At 35.0% G+C, this 19,843-nt stretch overlaps 1 protein-coding gene across 4 annotated transcripts in view; it reads left to right on the forward strand.

Annotated features, from left to right (window-relative positions):
* Positions 1–17,344, forward strand: part of LRRC49 (leucine rich repeat containing 49) — a 183,542-nt gene extending 166,198 nt beyond the window's left edge. The window contains exons 16-17 of one of the 4 annotated variants that reach the window (XM_079122654.1): positions 5,262–5,415; positions 13,177–17,344. In XM_079122654.1, the coding sequence (XP_078978780.1) occupies positions 5,262–5,415; positions 13,177–13,380 (358 nt within the window). In that variant the 3' untranslated portion in view covers positions 13,381–17,344. The remainder of the gene's footprint in view (positions 1–5,261; positions 5,416–13,176) is intronic. The other 3 variants (XM_079122652.1, XM_079122655.1, XM_079122653.1) reach the window with 3 other exon arrangements.
* The last annotated feature ends 2,499 nt before the right edge of the window (positions 17,345–19,843 follow it).

A 19,843-nucleotide genomic window follows, 5' to 3' on the forward strand; every position in this document is an offset into this window, starting at 1 on the left:
ATCTTATTAGCATAAAGGAAACACTTAACCACTCCAACAATTTCAAAGTTTTTAGGAACTTTTTGCCAGGGAATGGGGGCAGAAAGGGTGGTGAGAGAGAGAGAGGAAGAACCAATATATATTTCATAATATCATAGAAGCTATTTGACCCAGAGCCATTTCAAGAAACTTAAATTTTACAGCTGGGCATGGTGGTGCACACCTATAATCCCAGCAGCTTGGGAGGCTGAGGCAGGAGGATCTTGAGTTCAAAGCCAGCCTTAGCAATGGCAAGGTGCTAAGCAGTTCATTGAGACCCTCTCTATAAATAAAATACAAAGTAGGACTGGGGATGTGACCCTGTGGTTGAGTGCCCCTGAGTTCAGTCCCTGGTACCCCCACACCCCCCCCCAAAAAAAAAGAAAAAGAAAGAAAATTTAAATTTTGGTTTTGCTATCCTCAAGCAGTGGGAATGATGGTGCTCAAAACCCAGAGCCCCATTTAAAGCACTGAATATAAATTGAGATAGTCCCAAAACTGAGCTACAACCCCAGTGGCTATACTGTTAACATAAAGTGTGTCCAAAATAAGTATGCCCCTTTTCCCCACTCAGAACTGTCCAAGGAAAGTAGCCTTGGTATAAGTAGAAAAGGAGAAAGTCGATCCTAAGTAGATATAAACAAAAGGCTATCCTCATATAGATTTGCATCCTGAATTGATATCAAATGGGCACTTTAAAATAATATTAAATTTTAAACATCATGATCCCTGGATATGTGGAGAAAGTAAATGTATTTTCTCTTTAGAGAAAATTACCTTCATTCTCTCTCAAAGAATGCCCATAGATAAATTATAAGAGCACATAATAAAAATAACCAGCCATAAAAGTAAATAAGACATCATATAGAAAATAATAAGACTACAAAAACAGACCCATGAATACTTTAGATATTATTACTGATAGATTGTAAAATGACTATGTCTAGTATATTTCATGACATAAAAGATAAGCTAAAAATATTGGGAGATAATAAGAAATTTTAAAAAGTAATCCATCAAACCTTAAAGGAAACCACAAGAAATTCTATACATGAAAAATACAACAAAAAAGTTAAAACTTCATATAGGGAGGTTTAACAGCTTATTAGACACAGTTGAAAAGAGATTCACTAAGCTGGGAGATGGGCTATGAGAAATTTTTCAGAATGCATCACAAATAGAAAGCAAGATAGAATATATGGGAAACTGGCTAATAAATTTGGATAAGGGTAGAAGGTTTAACATGTATTTGGAGTTTAAAAAAAACATTAAATGGCATGGAATAAAGGCAATATTGAAAGAGATAAATGGCAAAAAAACAAACAAACAAACAAACAAAAAAAAAAAAAAAAACAATTTCAGAACTGATGAATTACCCTAACCTTCACACATTAAATAAAGTGAACCAATTCCAAATGATATAAATGAAAAGAAATTCACACACAGTCACATCACAGGGAAACTACAGAACACTAAAAATAAGGTGAAAGATTTACAAACAACCAGGGAAAGAGGTCATCTTCAATGGAGTGTGAATTAACAGTAGACTTTAAAATAGCTATTGTAAAAGCCAAAAGACAGGATAATGAGTGTTATATTCAATGCACAGTCATGCATCACTTAATGATAGGGATAAATTCTGAGATGTGTGTTGTTAGGTGATTCTGTGGTTATGCAAATATCATAGAGTTTACTTATATAAACAGCCATGACATCACTAGGTTATATAATTGTATGGGACTACCATCTTATAATGTCATTTGTCATTGACCAAAATATTGTCATGTGAAGAATAGCTAATATACTAATTTTTCTGATTAAAACTCAAAGATTGCCAGACTGAACAAAATGATGAAGTTTAACTATATGTTGTTTACAGAGACACACTTGAAACATAAAGTTGTATAAAATTTGTAAGTAAAGAAGTGTGAAAAATATATAAATAAAAATTGGTACATATACACAATGGAAATATAGTGGGAAATGAGGATCAGGACACTGGAATCTACAAGCAACACTTCATTAGTGATACCATAGCCCAGAGGGATAAGTTCCAAAGTCTGAGCCCCAAGTGCAGCAGGGCTTTTACTTTTATACATAAGCAAGTTTTGGGTACATCAAAGCAAGAGAATTAGTGCAATTTTATTGGAGAGTGCATTCTATATTCCTTATATGGGTGTCAACAGCCTAGGGACTCTTGTCTCTTACAGTTCAGTGATTTTTACTACATTCAGCCTAAAGGGGAATTTTCTGTCCCCGCTACATTATTTCCTGCTTCTGCTACTTTGTTATCTTTTACAGGTACCTGTTAGTTACTGCAGACATCTATGGTTAAATGTTTTTAAGCAGAGCTACTCTGTGTCAGCATGCAAAACTGCAGCCTGTCTGTCAGTTCTTAAACTGCTAAAGTTCTCATTGTGTTCTACCAAAGAGTTTTACTCACCTGCTAAGAAGAATGACATTATGGCATTTGCTGATAAATGGAACATCATGCTAAGTGAAATAACCAGACTTAGAAAATCAAGAGTTGAATGTTTTCTCTCATATGTGAAAGTTAGAACAAATTAAGGGGGGGAAAGTAGGGGGCAGAAGTCTCATGAAAATAAAAGAGAAATTAATGCAATAGAGGTAGGGGATAATGGGGAAGGGAGGAGGGATGGGAATGGTAGGAACAGTGAAATGAAATTGACCAAACTATCTAATGTACATATACGAATATAGCACAATGAATTTCACCTTTAGGTATATCTATAAAGCACTCACTTAAAAAAATATAAATAAATATGAAGACCAGTACAATAGAGGAAAGGGAACAGAGAGTGGGAGGAGAGGAGGGAAAGGGGAATTACTAGAGACTGAATTGGAGCAAATTATGTTCCATGCTTGTATAGTTATGTCAAAACAAACCCCAATATTATATGTAACTATAATGCACTAATAAATGTGAAAAGGCTAGACACAGTGGCGCAAGCTTGTAATCCCAGTGACTGAGGTAGGAGGATTGCAAGTTCAAAGCCAGCCTCAGCAAAAGTGAGGCACTAAGCAACCCAGTGAGACCCTGTCTCTAAATAAAATACAAAATAGGGCTGGGGGTGTGGCTCAGTGGTCGAATGCCCGAGTTCAATCCTGTACCAAAAAAAAAAAAAAAAAAAGGTGAAAAGATAATATCAATGACATCTAAAATAAAAACAGCAGCCACTAAAGACTAAATAGACTTCACAATTAAAGCAATTCTATAAATAAAGAAGATCATTTCAAAGTAATAGGTTCAGCTTGCCAGAAAGATATAGCAAGTTTAATTTTGTGTGCATTTTTAGCATAACCTTGAGAACTTCTGACCCCAAATTGACACAATTACAAGTCCACAGTTAGAGTGAGAAGTTTTAATCACCTCCAAGTAAAATATGTGAATGATATGATAACAAATTTGACCTCTAACATTTAAAAAACATTGCCTCCAATAATACGCATTCAGGTATAAATGAAACATTTTTTAAAGTTGATCAAGTACTATCTGTAAAGCAAATGTCAACAGATTAAAAGAATTGAAATCACATAGACAAATTATTTTTTCAAAATGTGGTTAAGCTTTAACCCAGTTACAAAAAGACAACCAGAAAATTCCTATGTATTTTCAAATTAAGAAACATATTTCTAAATGACCTATGAGTTAAACACAATTACATAATGGAAAATTGAAACTACTGTGAGTTGAAATATAATAAAAGTGCCACATTTCAAAACTTGTGGGTTCACTAAAGTGGTGCTAAATGGAAACATGTTTGCCTTGAACTGAGTATATTAGGAAAGATTAAAGACTTAAATTATGAAACTGAACATGTATTTTACAAAATTAAAAAAAGAATAGCAAAATAATCCTGAAGAAAGTTAAAGATGTAATATTCAAAACAGAGTTTAAGCATTTGAAAAGACCAAAAAAAAAGCTGGCATTGCTTTTTAATGTAAAAATCAAATAAAATATAAATTCAAATAAAGATCTATATACCATGCTTATTTCTTTACAAAAGTGAGAAAATTATACTACTACACTTGATTAGAAAATCAAGAAGACTGTTTAGGTAAATTGTGATCTATATCACAAATGACTTTTTATTCATTCACTGATTATAATTTTTAATTACATAGAAAATGTAATATTATTACTACATAATATTAAGTGAAAACAGTATAGAAAGTGATATGTATGGTATGATCTTACGTTTTCTAAAATTTATGGGAAAAGCTTCTCAAAAATATGTCCAATGTGAATAATGTTATGAATTTATATAAACTTATGAGGTATAGACTAATGAATGATATTTATCTGTTTCTCTATGCCTTTCAAAATTCATACTTCACAAGAATTTCTAAAATAATTGTTATACTTTTAAATAAAAAAGGAAGGGATTTTTTAAAGACATATCCCTCTTCTGCTCCCAATCTTCAATACTCAAGTGGTAGTATTACTTTATTCAGAGATACCCTCAATGATGGAACCCAGAAATCAGCCTTCCTGGATGATGAGCGGCAGTCCTCTGGAATTCAGTGCTGATTGCTCTATAAGTAATTCTGTGAGCACTATTTATGTCCTTCTTCATGATCAAATGAGGCTTCCTATCTCATTACTTAACCACTTACTAGGATCTTGCCTGATATGCCCATGGTTGGAGATTTTCAGTTTTTTGTTTTTGTTTTTCAAAACAAAAGTTTAATCGGTATCCTATTTCATTTTCTAGCTATGAGTAAAATTACTGAACTGCATATGAAATCATGAACTATTTGTGTGATTTGTAAGAGATAACTAGCACATGTTTTATAGAATATAGTTTATATTCGATAAAAACTAAAAATTTATATGTTTTATAGAATAGTTTATATTCTATAAAAACTAAAAATTTGGTCTACTACACCCCCATAATTGAATTGTTTTGTGCTCTGATTATTTTGTGTGTGTGTGTGTGTGTGTGTGTGTTTTATTAAGGTAAAGATTTTTTTTTTCCATTTTAGAAATACTTGAGACATTTTTTTTTAATGATTGGTAGTTGTAGAACAAAATAAAAAAATTGTGTTGAATACCTTAATTTGTAGAATGGGATACCAAACTGAGTGCAAATAAGTAATAAAATCAGATTCATAAAGCAGATGTTCAGAAAACATAGGCTCCCCTCTAAAGTCAACAAAAAATAGACATTTTATTAAGTCTGATAAACAACCCTCAAAATCTCTTTACTATTTTTCTACAGGAAAAAGCAATTTCGGTATCTACTAGAAACCAAAGGAAAAAAACCTGGTATTGTCATTGAAGAAAATAATGACAGCAAAAGACTTGTGGGAGAAAACACAAATCGTGCTACACTCAATTATACCACAAGAGAATTTTATCATGAAAAGCTAGAGGTAAAATACCATTGATCTTTGAAATCTAGTCCCTGGATATTTTCCATGTGGCTGGAGGCTTGGGTGTTGTGTGTCTCACAAAGCTGAGGACAGTAGGCACCAAGAAAATAGGAAGAAGTAGAGCCCTGAGATGAAGAAGAGCACATGGTTCCAATATCTTTTTTTCAGTAGAAAAGAATGTTCAAAAGAAATCTATACCAAAAATTGGACCAAGGATCCTCATCTATGTGAATTAAGAAAAGAAACACAGGCTTGTGTGGGTAGCTAACCAGCCTGTGCCAGACCAGCAGAGGACACCACAGAATCTCCATCTCTATTCTCTTGTCTTGGGCTCTTGATGTTTTAATTCATATATTTCATTCTACACCTTGAACTTCTGTGTTCTTAATAATGTAATATAACCTGTTGTGTTCCCAGTAGAGATACTTAGCCAGGGAAACTGGAACCAGTCTTTTATTTCTTTATGTGTTCAAGGTTTATTGGGGTAATACAATATTATGGCACTGCAGGAGCTACAAAGAAGAAAAGCCTGCAGTTCCTGCCTGGATGAAGCTTACAGGAAAGCTGAAGAAACAGGACGCCTAAGTCACAGTAGAGTTTTAAGATTCTTTAACAGAATTTTTGTTTGTTTTTGTGGTACTGGAGTTTGAACTCAGGGCCTCACATATGCTAAACAACTGCTCTGCTGCTGAGCTACATACTCTGCCCTTTTTATTTTGTTTTGAGATTGGGATCTCACTAAGTTGCTGTGGTGCAGTCCTGTAATTCCAAGACTTGGGAGACTGAGACCAAAGGATTGCAAGTTCAAGGCTAGCCAGGAAAACTTACTAAGACTCTGTCTCAAAACAGCTCAGTGGTAGAGTGTCCTTGAGCTTAATCCCCAGTACCACAAAAAATAAAATAAAATAAAGATATAGATGTATCACTGAACAAAGTAGAGCATGCCTATAATCCCAGCAGCTTCGAAGGCTGAGGCAGGAGGATCACAAGTTCAAAGCCAACCTCCGCAACTTAGCAAGGCCCTAAGCAACTATCTCAAAAATAAAAAGACCCTGTCTCAAAATAAAAAATACAAGACTAGGGATGTGGCTCAGTGGTTATGCCCCTTGGGTTCAATCCCCAGTACCCTGCCCCCCCCCAAAAAAAAAAGTTGTATTTATATATCTCCTTACCACAGGGGTTTGTGTGAGTGTGTGTGTGTGTGTGTGTGTGTGTGTGTGTGCATGCGTGTGCGCATAGGGAAAGAAAAGAGGGAGAGGAGAGAGTGAGAGCAAGTGAGCACACATGCTATGTATCTCCTGATCAAATTTGAAGTGAAACAACCAGATAAGTGGTTTTCAAATGTTTTTAAAACAATTATGAACTCTTTATTGATGCCATATTGTAGCTGAAAACCCAGTATGTCAAAACTGTTGTTATAGAGGAAGATTCAGAACTTCATTTGATTAGATTTTATATTCCTTTCCCTTCACTTCTCTCCTAGTTCTGAAATGTCTCTTTGGAATCTGTGTTGGTCAGATTTTCTAAGAAAATCAACGTAAAAGGAGAAAAGATTTGTTTCAGCTTGGTTTCAGTCTTGGCTCTGTTGTTTAGGGCTTGTGGTAAGAACATCATGGCAAAGAGTTTGTGGTAGAACAAAGCTGCTCACCTCGTGGCTGCCATGAAAGAGAGAGAGGGGAAGGGTTGGGGTCCCAGTATACCCTTCAAGGGCACCACCCAGTGACTTAACTTCTTTCAACAAGGCCCCACCTCCTGAATATTCCACACCTTCACTATAGCCTTATGAATGCCTGAACAGACCACCGAGCAAAGCCATTCCCGTACTCCTGATGCTTGGAAACTGAGCTGATAGATGTATGTTGTTTTACATTGCAAAGTGTAAGTTAACTTGTCACACAGAAATAGAACACTAATACATCATTGAAGTCAGTATCAAGACAAGAACACCTAACATCATCATTATTTATTGACACAATACATTTAGGTAAAAGAAAGAAATCAGCAGTAACTTCAAAAGGCAGAAACTTAGTGGACAGTATTACTGAATACTTGGAAATTTCAAGAGAATTAATTGAGAAACTATAAAAAGCTGTAATAAAATTCAGTAACAGAGTTTAAATGAATACCTTCCATATTACAAATAATAAGCAGAAAGAAGATATAGTGGAAGAAAAGTCTTTAAAGTAGCAACACAAAAAGATAAAATACTAAATTGCTCTGGTTTGGATATGACAGGATTGTCACCCAAGGGTTCATGTGTTGAAATTTTATCTCTATTGTGAGATATTAAGAGGTAAAAACTTAATTCAACCATGGTATTTAGAGGGAGGGCCTTTGAGAAATGTTTAGTTAAAGTCATCATGTGGCACTCCTATGACTGACTGACTGGTGGCATTATAGGATAAGAAAAACCAAAAGATGGACATATGCGCTCCATGTCTCTTGCTTTATAATGCCCTGTACTACCTCAGGACAAAGCCACCAGGAGTGCCATCACCAGATTACCCCTCAATGTTAAACTTTCTGAACTGTGAGCAAAGATAAAGCTCTTTGCTTTATAAACTAGCCTGCCTCAGTTCATTATAGTAATGTAAAATGGACAAATAAACTAAAGATAAATATGCAAGATGTATATAAGGAAAACTTTAAAATTAAGTACACAGAATATTTATACAAATAGAAAAGCCTACTATGTTTTAAATAAGAAAAAAGGCTCTCAAGCAAAATATGTCAGTTTTCCTTAAGTTAACTTAAAAGTGTAATATGAACCACATAAAAATATAAAAAATGTTTTGTTGAGGCTTTTTATAAACAAATTGATCCTAAGGTACATGTGGAAAAATAATAATAGCCAATATGCTGAAAAAGAAGAACAATGAGAGGGCAGCTAGCACTATTAGATATTAAAGCATATTTCAAAGGCTTAGCAACTTAAATAGGGTTGTTGTGAAGAAAAGGACTAATGGAATAGAATGAAAAATTCAGGTTCACTTCCAATTACAAAAGATGACATCATATGATTACGGAGTAATCTCAAATTAGTCAAGGAGACTATCCACTAATGATTTGGGGATAACTGAGGAACTATCTTGAGAAAAAGAAAAGCTGGATTCAGACATACTATCTTACACCAGTTTAAATTCCAAATGGGTCAGAGATTCCAAAGTTTAAAATGAAAGAATGAAACTTCTAGAAAAATCCATGGAAAATCAATGCTTATCCTTGGAATGAGAAATGTCTTCAGGGGGATCAAATAAGTAAAGACAAATGACCAACTGGAAAAATAGTTTGCAACTCATATCCCTAAATTATAAAGAGCTGTTAGAAATCAATAAGATAAAGGTCCAACAACCCAGTATGCATTGTTTTGTCTATTCAAAAATATATTTAAAATAACATACCATTTACCATAACAACAAATCCTGAGAAGTAGGTAATAAAATATGTATAAGCCCTTTATTGGGGAAATTATGATATTTTGTTGAAAGTCACTAGAGAAAAACTAAATAATGTACAGAAATGTTCTACATTTAAAAGATGTTATTTCTTCCTAAATTTATTCATAAATATATATCAGTTCTAATTCAGGTGTGGATGGGGTTATTGTGGAACTTCACCAGCATATCCTAAAAGTTGTCTGATAGAGCAAAGGAACTAAAATACTCAAGAGGAAAGGCAGGGAGAACTTGCCTTAGCAGATATCAAGCATTATTATAAAGAGATAATTACTAAAGCAACAGAGGGAGAAACAACTAGACTTATGAACAAAGCAGAGGGCCAGAACTATGCCATGCTGATGGGGGAACGGATGCAGGTAGTAAGCATTGCAAATTAGTGAGGACAGTCTGTTTAACAAGTGATCCTGAAGAAAGGGGATCTCCAATCAGAAAAAACATATTGAACACATTCACATGTACTCCAAGAAATTAACTCCAGATCAAAAGCAAAACTTTAAAGTTCTTATTTTAAAAATAGGAGACAATCTTTATGACCTTGGTTGGGTGGGTTATGATTTTTTAATACTCCAAGTGCACAAAATGTAAAGGAAAAATTTGATAAATTTAGCAGACAAGGTCATTGGGATTTTTTTTTAATAGAAATAACTGCAGTGGAGTCATATGAGCAAAATCTTGATTAAAGTGGTTTGATCAATAAATAAGCAATGAAGAAGGAAAAACAGGGAATGTTGACTCCTGTTTTGAGGAAATTTAAAGGGAAAAGAAGAAATCTGAAGCCACATAATATTTTGGAAAGAACACTAGGCTGTCAGGAGACTTGGACTTGAGCCCCTGATTACCACTTATTACCTGAGAGACCTTGCCCAAGTCCCTTAATCACTCTCTGAACTCACAGGCCAGCATTCCTTCACTTACACTATACTCCCCACATCTTGAAAAATACTTAACTCACTGAGCACAAAGTCCTCAGACTCTCTTTGTACATACTGAGTTGTTGAGAGAATCAGTTGAGGTGTGTTCCTCACAAATCAAGTTAAATAGACCCTTTCATTATACATGGCAAAGCTCTGTCACTTGGTAGTTGTCCATCCATTCTCTTAACTCAACAAAAAAGATTCAAGATGGATGAAGAATACTGAAAGAGACTTTAAAGAATCTGGTTCTGTTCTTGGATAAGGAAAACTGGAAACTCAAGTGAATTTTTCAGCATCACATGGTGAATTTTTGACTGAGCTGCCTCTAGAACTGAGACCTTCTGATTTCTTATCATGGATTATTTTACATTATATTCTGTTGACTTGACTACCCAGTGAAAAGAGTGCTTTCTTTTTCTGAGCACTGATTATATTTACTGGATGACAATTTCATTCAGCACTTAAATTACTATTTTATTTTTTAGTTTTCCATTAATTTATGTAGGCTATCTCCCAACTAGACTGCCAGTTCTTCAAGATCTAGATTAAAATCTTCTCTAAGGAAGTTTTAATAGATGATGTCTGATCCTGATAAATTCTGCCAACCTTTATTGACCTTGTTTCCTATTTGAAAAATGGAGATACAGATTAAAAACTAACACAAATACCATTATAGTTAAAATTTTTCTAAAACAATTCCACCATTTACTTATATTTTTTCCAAACCATCTTTGCAACAACACATTTCTAGTTCAATGAAATAAGATAAACAATATTATATAGATTTCATCTCATCAGGATTGAATTTACAAACTGTTTGCTTTTTGAACCCCTAGTAATATTATAGGATTAAAAGAAATAGGTATATCAAAGCATTTGAGAAGGAAAAAGACATTCAAAGAATAACAGCTCTTTGATGGATCAGGGCGAGAGAGCTATGTCTTTAAGTGCTCTTCATGGGATTGTTTTGGACAGGCAGAGTGTGTAGTCCTGGCAGACACCTGATGAGTTTTTGTAGGGTATGCTGCACAGGCATACAGAGCAATTGGCTTGGAGGAGAGAAGAGATAAAAATGTTTTCAAACACAATTACTAAATTAAGGGCTATTATGGCAAATATAATTCTGTATCAACATGTTCATTGGGGAACAATAGAAGCAACTGTAGCAGGAAATTTTAAAGCACCAAAAATTATACGTGTGTCCATTATCAAAAGTTAATTTTAATTTGTATTATGTATAAATGATGTGACAAAATACAACATTTAAAAGTTTTATTTTTGTGATCCCTAAGCTGTTATAAAATTTTGTCTAGTCTTAATGATGAAACTTTGTCTTTTTTTAAATTTAAAATCTAAGAAATTCAGAAATGTGTAATAGAGCACTTACTAAATATGCTCTATGCCTTCTACCTGTAAAAGTGCATTGCTTGTTGTAAAAGATTGCCCTTTTAGTTACTGATCTCTAGTGAATCACACTTGTCCTTCATGCTGCTAGTTCCTGTGTAGCTCAAGTTTACTGAATGTTAAAAAGGAGCAGCTCATGCTGTTTTCATCAAGCTAACTTAGTGCAGGTGACTGAGTTCCAGACTGTGTTTCAGAGTAAGAGAAGTTAGACTCATCAAAGAAGCAGCCAGCTGGAACCATTATTGTTTATAACCTATCAAAATCTGTGCATGTTTTTATGATAGGACAGCCCATAATCTGTTGCTTCAGCCCATGAACAGTATCACATCAGCGTGTTGACCCCTGAATGCTGGGTGATTATTTTAAGATGTCTTACATGTCATAAGAAAATTTCCAGAATTTGCCTCTGCTCGACAAAGTGCAATTTGAATCTTCTAGTTTATATTAATTAATGAAGAACTTAAAAATATATTTCATTGTAAAAATAGTAAACATTTGAAAAAATAAGGAAAGTTGAAAAAAGAGGGGAAAATACTCAGACACTCTTACTGACACTTCAGTTGATTTTTTTCAATAGTTTTCCATGTATTCTTTCCCAACTTTTTACTAAAAATTTCAAACATACAGCCAAGTTGAATTTAATGGTAAACACTTATACAGCCAAAACCTATGTTCTACCATTTATATTGTACTATATATTTATAGTCGTTTCATTGACGAATCTCCCATCCCTCTACCCGTATCTATTCATGTTTTTTAAAATCTTTTCATAATAATTATAGACATTGATATGCTTCTTCCTAAATAATTCAGCATGCATATCATTGACTAGAGTTCAATATTTGATATAATTTTTTAATTTGAAGTAAAATTTACATACTGAAATGTAAACTTTAGGTGTACTATTGCTGAGTTTTGAAATGCATGTACTCATGTTACCCAATCCCTATCAAATTTTAAGTTTTTCTTTTTTCACTTAACATTGTATTATAAGCAGTTTTTTAATTAAAAATCTTCATAAGTATGATTTTAATGACAATATTTGTAATAGTCTAAATTTAGCATTTTAATTAATCTTGATATTATTTTGGTGTTTTGATTTTGAGTTTTTTTAAGTGGATCTTTTTCCCAAGTCTATGGTCAACATTTATTATTTCCATCCTTCTTCATTGACATGAATTACTTCCCTCTAATTCTGATCATATGATGTGTTGCATTGATTTTTCCAGATATGACACATGACACCTTTCATGATCAAACCTTGACACTCTCCAGCAGTATCAATAGCCAAAATAAATGTTGAATTCTTAAATTCAACTCTGAGTGTGTGTGCGTGTGTGTTTATTTGTTTGCTTTTGCTGGGGATGGATCCCAGGGTCTCATGCATGCTAGACAAGCCCTCTACCACTGAGTTATACTTTCAGCCCTGATAAAATAGCTTTTGTTGAGACTCCGTGATGAAATTGGGGCCTAAATTCCAAATATCTTCTTGTCCCAAAATTCTCTGTCATGTTTAGAACTAGGTTTTTCATTTATAGACAATTAAACCTAGAACTTGAGAAGGAACATTATTTAGAGGTCCACATTCAGGCTTATATATTTTCTCTTCCTCCTGTACACTTTTCTCCAACTTTATCCAGAGGTCAAGACCACATGTTAGTGTAATATTCCGCTGTATGCTTTCCCAACCTAGAGAGTAAATTCAGAGTATGATTATTTAAAGTATGTGGATATTAACTAAACTAATACTAATTGCGAGTGTCTCTACACTGCCACCTTAGCCACTGAAGCCATGAGACTGTGCATTCAGCTGACTTGTGTGAGCTAAGCCACCAAACTGAGATAGGAGAAATAGTGGTAATGATCTAGTGATTGCAGTTGGGAATTGATTATTTCAAGTTTCTCTAGATCAGCTAATCACTGCTTTGGCTTTTGGATCGGTTATGATTTTAAACAGGTTTTTTTTTTTTTTTTTTTTTAAACAGGAAATAAAGGAGAAAAAGAAATTCTGCAAGATGTATATAGAAGATCTTGTGAAGGAAGCCACAGAAATCAATATGAAAAATGAAGCTTTGCAGAAGCTTTGGCCACAGATGTTCATTGAGCTTGTTAGGGATGCAGTTATAGAAATCCGCAATAAAAATTCCTATATGAAGCTCTGCCTACAGCAAATAACTGACCAAAAGTAGAGATGGCTTTTAGTTACAGTTGATTTTGGCAGTTTTACTTTTTTTTAAAAGGTTGAAAATATGCAGATTAAATATGTTAAAACATTATCCTACAAAATAGGAAGAGTAGCATCAAAACATATTGCCTATTGTTCTCATAATTAAAGGTTAAGAAGGAAAGCAGGAAAAATGGAGGATTCATTTCATATATGTGTTGACCAGATGGCTTGGGTGTTAGGCTGGCAATGCACCTTCCGTTCTTACTCTGATCAGAGCCTCCGCTATAGCCCAAAGCACATGGCACTTGCTGATGGGTCAGCATGAGTTGCTTCTACCTACTTTCAGCTGATGGTTTTCATTTGTTTGCCTTTTTACTTTATGTCATGATTTCAAAGCCAAAAATATGTTCTTTTTTATGAGTGAAGAATAAACTTAATACATTAGTTAAAAAAAATTTTTGCCTCTTTAGTTCAGTCAGTATTGTCATATTTGATGTATCTTTATGTTCTGCTATGAACAGTAGGATCCCTGCTGTTCACCTACATAGGAAGAGGCCCCATTCCTCAAGGGATGCATCCTCAAGGAACCACAGGGAGGCCTGGGAGTCACTGTGGGCAGAGAATATTACAATGGGTCAATACTGGGATAGGAAGAAAATGCTTGATATTAAAGGATCCTGAGTCACAGATCAGTAAGTTTGCTTCACTGAAAGTCGTTTCCTTCTTATTGACCACCATGGGCTCTTTTTATAGGTGTGTATGTCTACCTTTACCTTAGAGGTATTAAGGATACATGGATGAAAGTTTCTAATTTTTAAAATTCCATTGGAAGATCAAACAGATAAACAAGATGTGAGCAGTGCTTGGGCCTCATTCATGCTAGTGAGCAGGGGGTTGCAGCCTTTTACCATGACTAGAGATGGTACATACAATTTCAGGAAAAAAGTCTTACAGGTCAGTAAATAGGAATTCTCCACTTTGCTCAGCTTTCACCTAGCTGCCATCATGTCAACAGGACCACCAGGATGTGGGAAAACTAAAAGTTGCAAAACAGCAAAATCATACAGACAGTGATGCTTGGAAGAACAAGGGGTGTGTGGCTGTTGTAGTCCCAAGAAGGAACCACATCCTTAAGATATCTAGGTCACCCTCCCTGAGAAGGAGTGCCCAGGTTTAATAGGTCAAACATATTTTTTCTGAACATAACCTTTAAGTCACACTGTTGTGGGTTAACATTTCGGCACTAAGCTACCAGTGTACTAACTTAAGACCCATCTGATCCTCAGTTTCCTCATAATAGTACCTACTTCTTAAGATTGTTATGAGAACCAAAGGAGATAGTGCATGCAAAGCATTTCTCACAATGCCGGCACACGCAACCAACCAATAAACAGAGCTGTTCTTAACTGTTTTGGACACCAGTTGAACCATAAATTTGGTACCCTAGAACAGGAAGAGCTGTTAGCATTTCTTGGTGATCCTTCAGCCTCTCCAAATTGGAACAAGGGCCATTTCTCATCTGGCTGGTGACTGGTGATCTCTCCTAGGGTTTTTATCTTGTTTGGTGTAGAAATGAAATCCCAGCTTGAGGGTGATGTTAAAAGGAAAATTAAGAATATCCTGTTGGTGGACTTACACTAAATAGGAAAGATAAAAGAACCTGTATCCCTTCAGGAATGTGGGGAACTACCGCTGGCTGTGGGATTTGCAGGTAAACAGCCTAGCTGTTTAATAAACAAACTAACCAGCTTCTTTTCTCTCCTTGCCGAATCCTCCCATCCCTGACTTGTTCTTTAGCCCTCCCCAGTTCTTCTGAGAACTTGAGGGACCCAAAGTCACAGCACTGGCTGATTTGGCAGGAAGCCTGTCCAACACTGCTGGCTCCACCCACACCTTCTGCTTCAGGCCTAGAAATAGGTTTCTGTCTTGTTCTGGAAAACAAGCCACCCTATTCCTCAGCTTTGGTCTCTCCTTTGTTTGTACCTAAATTTCTTCCTGTTTGCTCCCCCTACCCCATACTGATTTCTGCTCGTGAATCCTTACTTTATCTGGTCCTAAACTACCAGTGGCTGTGTCCTTCCATCTAGTTCTATCCTCCAAACTTGTTTTGCTTATTTGAGTTCCTAAGAGAGGATAACCCCAAATGAAAGGACTAGGAGGACCTGGGTCTATTGCGTCTGGGATTAAGGGACCATCCTATATTACGAGTGAGTGATGATTCATGGAACATGCCCTTTCTACTTGGGATTTCCAGGGAAGGAGGAGAGGTTCTAGGGTATGCTGGAAGACCGCTTTGTTTGCAAAAAGGAACTCAAGCAGAAATAGAATATTGTGGCTTTCTCAAAAGTAGAAGCATCCAGGATCCCCCAACCAGGGATATACTATTCCCACAATCTGGTTTAGCAACTGGATGTTTAAGTGCCGGATCTGGGACTGGTTACCAAGAATGCTGTCAGATCTTTGGCTAGTTAACTGTGCTACTGAGTCTGAGGATGGTATCAGCTCCCCACTTCACTCCACTGAAATCCTGGCATGTGAGCCAGTACAGCCCTGCCATTCTCCTTATCTATTTCTGTTCAGAACAGGGAATACCCTGCAATTTATATTCTCCATGATGAATAGCAATAACCGTAACAAGGAAGATTCACTGAGCAGTGTCTTACACTATTATAAGCTCCTCATATGCAACATCACATTTAATCACCTAACATTATAATATATGAATGCTAGTTACCCCTATTTGAGCATTTGAAAACTGAGGCATAGAGTATTAAATAACTCATCCAAGGATATTTCAGTCAATAAATAGTAGACAGGACCTGCATTCACTGTAAGTCTTAAAGATCTGGCATTTAGGAAAAATTATGATACCCATTGTCTTTCCCAATTTGCTTTTATGTTTTGTTATTATGCTGAAGAATAGCAAATGGATTAGATGAGAACTTCTCAAACAATCCTACATGTACAGCACATTGAAGAACATTAAGTACAGTATAGATATTAGTGTGAAATGTATATGAGCACATGGACAGTACTACATATTTGGATATATATGTATTTTCTAACAGTAGTGGTATGAATTCAGCCAACATTTTTATACTATATATATTTATACTATATATATTTTAAATATTTATATACATATATTATAAAAAATGTTGACTGAATTCATACCACTACTGTTAGATAATCAACATGAAGAAGGGGTTAGGGCAAGAACCAAATTAGGGAGGCCAGTTAGAAGGCAAAGGTATGGTACTTAGATCAAGGTGTCAGGAAGTGAGGGGATCTGACTTGCACTTTAGAGACAGAGCCAACAAGATTTCCTGATAGATTGGATGTGGGGTGTGGGAGGCAGGAGGGAATGATGGTGCCTTGGTTTTGAGCTTAGACAACTGAAAAGATCCAGTTTCCATCAAGTGAAACGGAAGCATGAATGCAGCATCTTTGAGGAGTAAGATCAGGGAGTTCATCTTGTACATATAGACTTTGAAATGGTTGTTAAATATCCAAGCACAGGTGTTTATCAGGTGTAGATATAGGAGTTGAGAGTTAAGCAGTGTGGGCTGGACCAGATTATAAAATTTGGAGTCATCAGACTGAGGATGTAGCTCAGTGGTAAAGCACTTGCCTAGCATATGTGAGGCCCTGGGTTTCTTCCCCAGTATCACAAATAATGATTATAATAATAATAGTGTTTATTATTATTTGGAGTACTTGTTATATTATCTTTAAGAGAACAAAATGGTCACTGGTTAAATGATAATCATAGCTTATGTGCCTTTTAGTTTTGATTTTTAATTTATCTTAGCTTTTTCGTGTGGCCAAATCTCTCATTCTTTTTCTTTATGATTTCTTTCATTGTGATTAAGCTTATCTATAGAGTGATAATAATTCACCTATGTCTTTCCATATTTTGGTGCCATGCTTGTCTATAATTAATAATTTGTGGACAGACCAAAACATGTCCTGATCATCTTTTTTTTTTTTTTTTTTTTTTTTTTGGCAAAAACTAGGTTTGATCCTCTTGGGTTCCAGATTGTTTAATAAGAAATTCTTGAAGGGGTGGGGCAGAAAGAGGAAAGGGAAAAGGGAAAGAAGGAAGAAAAGAAAATAAAGGAGGGAACAAAGGAGGGAAGGATAAAAGAAGAGGGAGAGACCTGGCTAGTTAGTAAGGCAAAATACAAAACAGAATAGAGACTGCTCAGGAAAACATTAAGTTTAAGCCTGGAAGAACAAATGTTAGTTTTTCTAACCTGCTTTTATGGGTCAGCTAGAGATGGAGTGGTTACTGTTGCCAAGAAATTCAGAGCCAAGTTTGAAATTTGATCACAGCAACTATGGTCCACCAGTATTGATGGAATATTTGTTATCTTTGATCCTGATTTTCTCCTTAATGTTTTCCTTACTTATTGTATGTGCCTTTTTTTTTTTTTTTTCAAGCTACCTCAAATCCTTTATGGAAAGAGTGAAAGCGTATTCAAATAGCTAAGGAGTAGATGACTCCTAAAGAAGATATCAACTTATAGGGGTGTGAAATAGTTTGTAATTTCTCTTCAGGAGACAATGAAACTATTTATTAATTCCTTAAACCAGTCCCTGTAAGCTCAGTAGTCACAGAGTTGACTTCTTTGTTTATCTTGAAATATTTCAACATGCAGAAATGTATGCAGAGTAGTATCTCAAATAAAATACCCTGCATCCACCACCAAGCATAACAGATCTTAATATTTTCCACATTTGCTTCAGATTTTTAAAATAACACATTACAAGTAGAGATGGAGCCCCCGTGCACCCTCTTTTCCTCCCTAAAGGTAACCACTGTACTGAATTTCACACTTATTATTCATTCATTCATGTTTTCATACTATGCCTGTTATGCATAAATGCATAGGGAGTTTATTTAATTGAGTTTTTATATTTTCCAAATTTATATAAATGGGACAATGCAACATGCCTTCTTCTTTTCACTCTGTGTTACGTTTCTGAGCATTATCCTCATTGATGAAAGTAGATCTTTCATTTGTTATTTGATATTCAGTCGTCACACAGACAGTCCTTGATTTATTTATCACATCAAGAGCTTTCTAGTTTAAAACTAGTACAGATTTGCTGCTTTGAATGTCCCTGTTCACATATGTTTGCAGGGTACACAATTAGCAGTGGAATTGCTGGGCCATGTGCACACATTGAGCTGTATTCAGTATTGTCAAAATGCTCTCCAAAATGATTTGTGTCAAATTCTCCCACAAGCAGAGAATAGAGGTTCGAGTTGTTTCCTTTACCCACTGACAGCTAGTTTTCCTTTTTTTGCAATTTGCTGTGTGAAAGGGGGTTGGGGAAACTTGGTGGCTTTTGTGCAAAGAAGAGATTGTGTTCAGGGTTTCTTTTTTCCCCCTTAAAATGAACTTTACAGACAGTGAAATGCACTTGTATACAATTTTATTAATTTTGAAAATATAATCAACATCCCAGTGAAGATACAAGACATATTAATCACTTCAGAAAAGCTCTTTTAGTCGACCCCTGCCCTCCCTGATAAACAATTATTTCAATTTTTCCATTGCTTTGTCTGTTTTGGAACTTCCTGCAAATGCAACCACACAGTATGCACTCATTTGTGCCTCACTTCTTTTACACAACATAATGTTTTTGAGAATCAACCATATTGTCTTACATATAAATAATTCATTATTTTTCTTTGCTTGGTTTAAAGATATCACAGTTTGTTCATCCATTCCACTGGGTTGTTCCAACTTGAGATTCTAATGAACAAAGACATTTTTGTGCAAATTCTTTTGTGCAGTGGAGCTCCTGGGTCAGAGAATAGTTGTTAAGTTTACCTTTATAAGACTTGGCCATGCATCTTTTTGAAGTTGTTTTACAATTGTACATTCTCTCCAACAATGTATAGAGTTCTAATAGCTTTACATTATTTGCCAACATTAGTTGTTCTAAGCTTTTAAAAAATATTTAACTATCCTCATGACTTTTCCAGCCATCTTATTGTTGCTTTAATCTTATTTTCCCTAATGTCTAATTATGTTGAACACATTTTTATGTGATCATTTTTTATCTTCTTTGGTGAAATAAATTTTCGGGTCTGTTGCCCCCCCCCCCTTTTTTTTTTACTTGAATTGTCTTTTTATTGATTTGTATGAGTTCTTTATATTTTATTTTCTACACACAATACATCCATTTTGAATTATGAAAGTCCAATTCATACATTTTTCATACCAAGTTCTTGTTATGACTTCTTCTCAAAATAGTTTTTCTGCCCCAAATTTGCAAAGATACTTTGTTTTCTTCTAGAAGCTTTAGGTTATAGCTATAACACTCACAACTATGATTCTTCTTGAATTAATTTTTGTGACTGGCTTGAGGTAGAGTTCAGACTTCACCTTCTTTTCCCTATGGAAACCGAATTGCTCTAGCATAAATTGGTTCAAAGAGTTTCTTCTCTCCCATTGAATGGTCTTGACAAT

The sequence above is a fragment of the Sciurus vulgaris genome (assembly GCF_902686455.1).
Source record: "Sciurus vulgaris genome assembly, chromosome: 2".
NCBI lineage: Eukaryota > Metazoa > Chordata > Mammalia > Rodentia > Sciuridae > Sciurus > Sciurus vulgaris.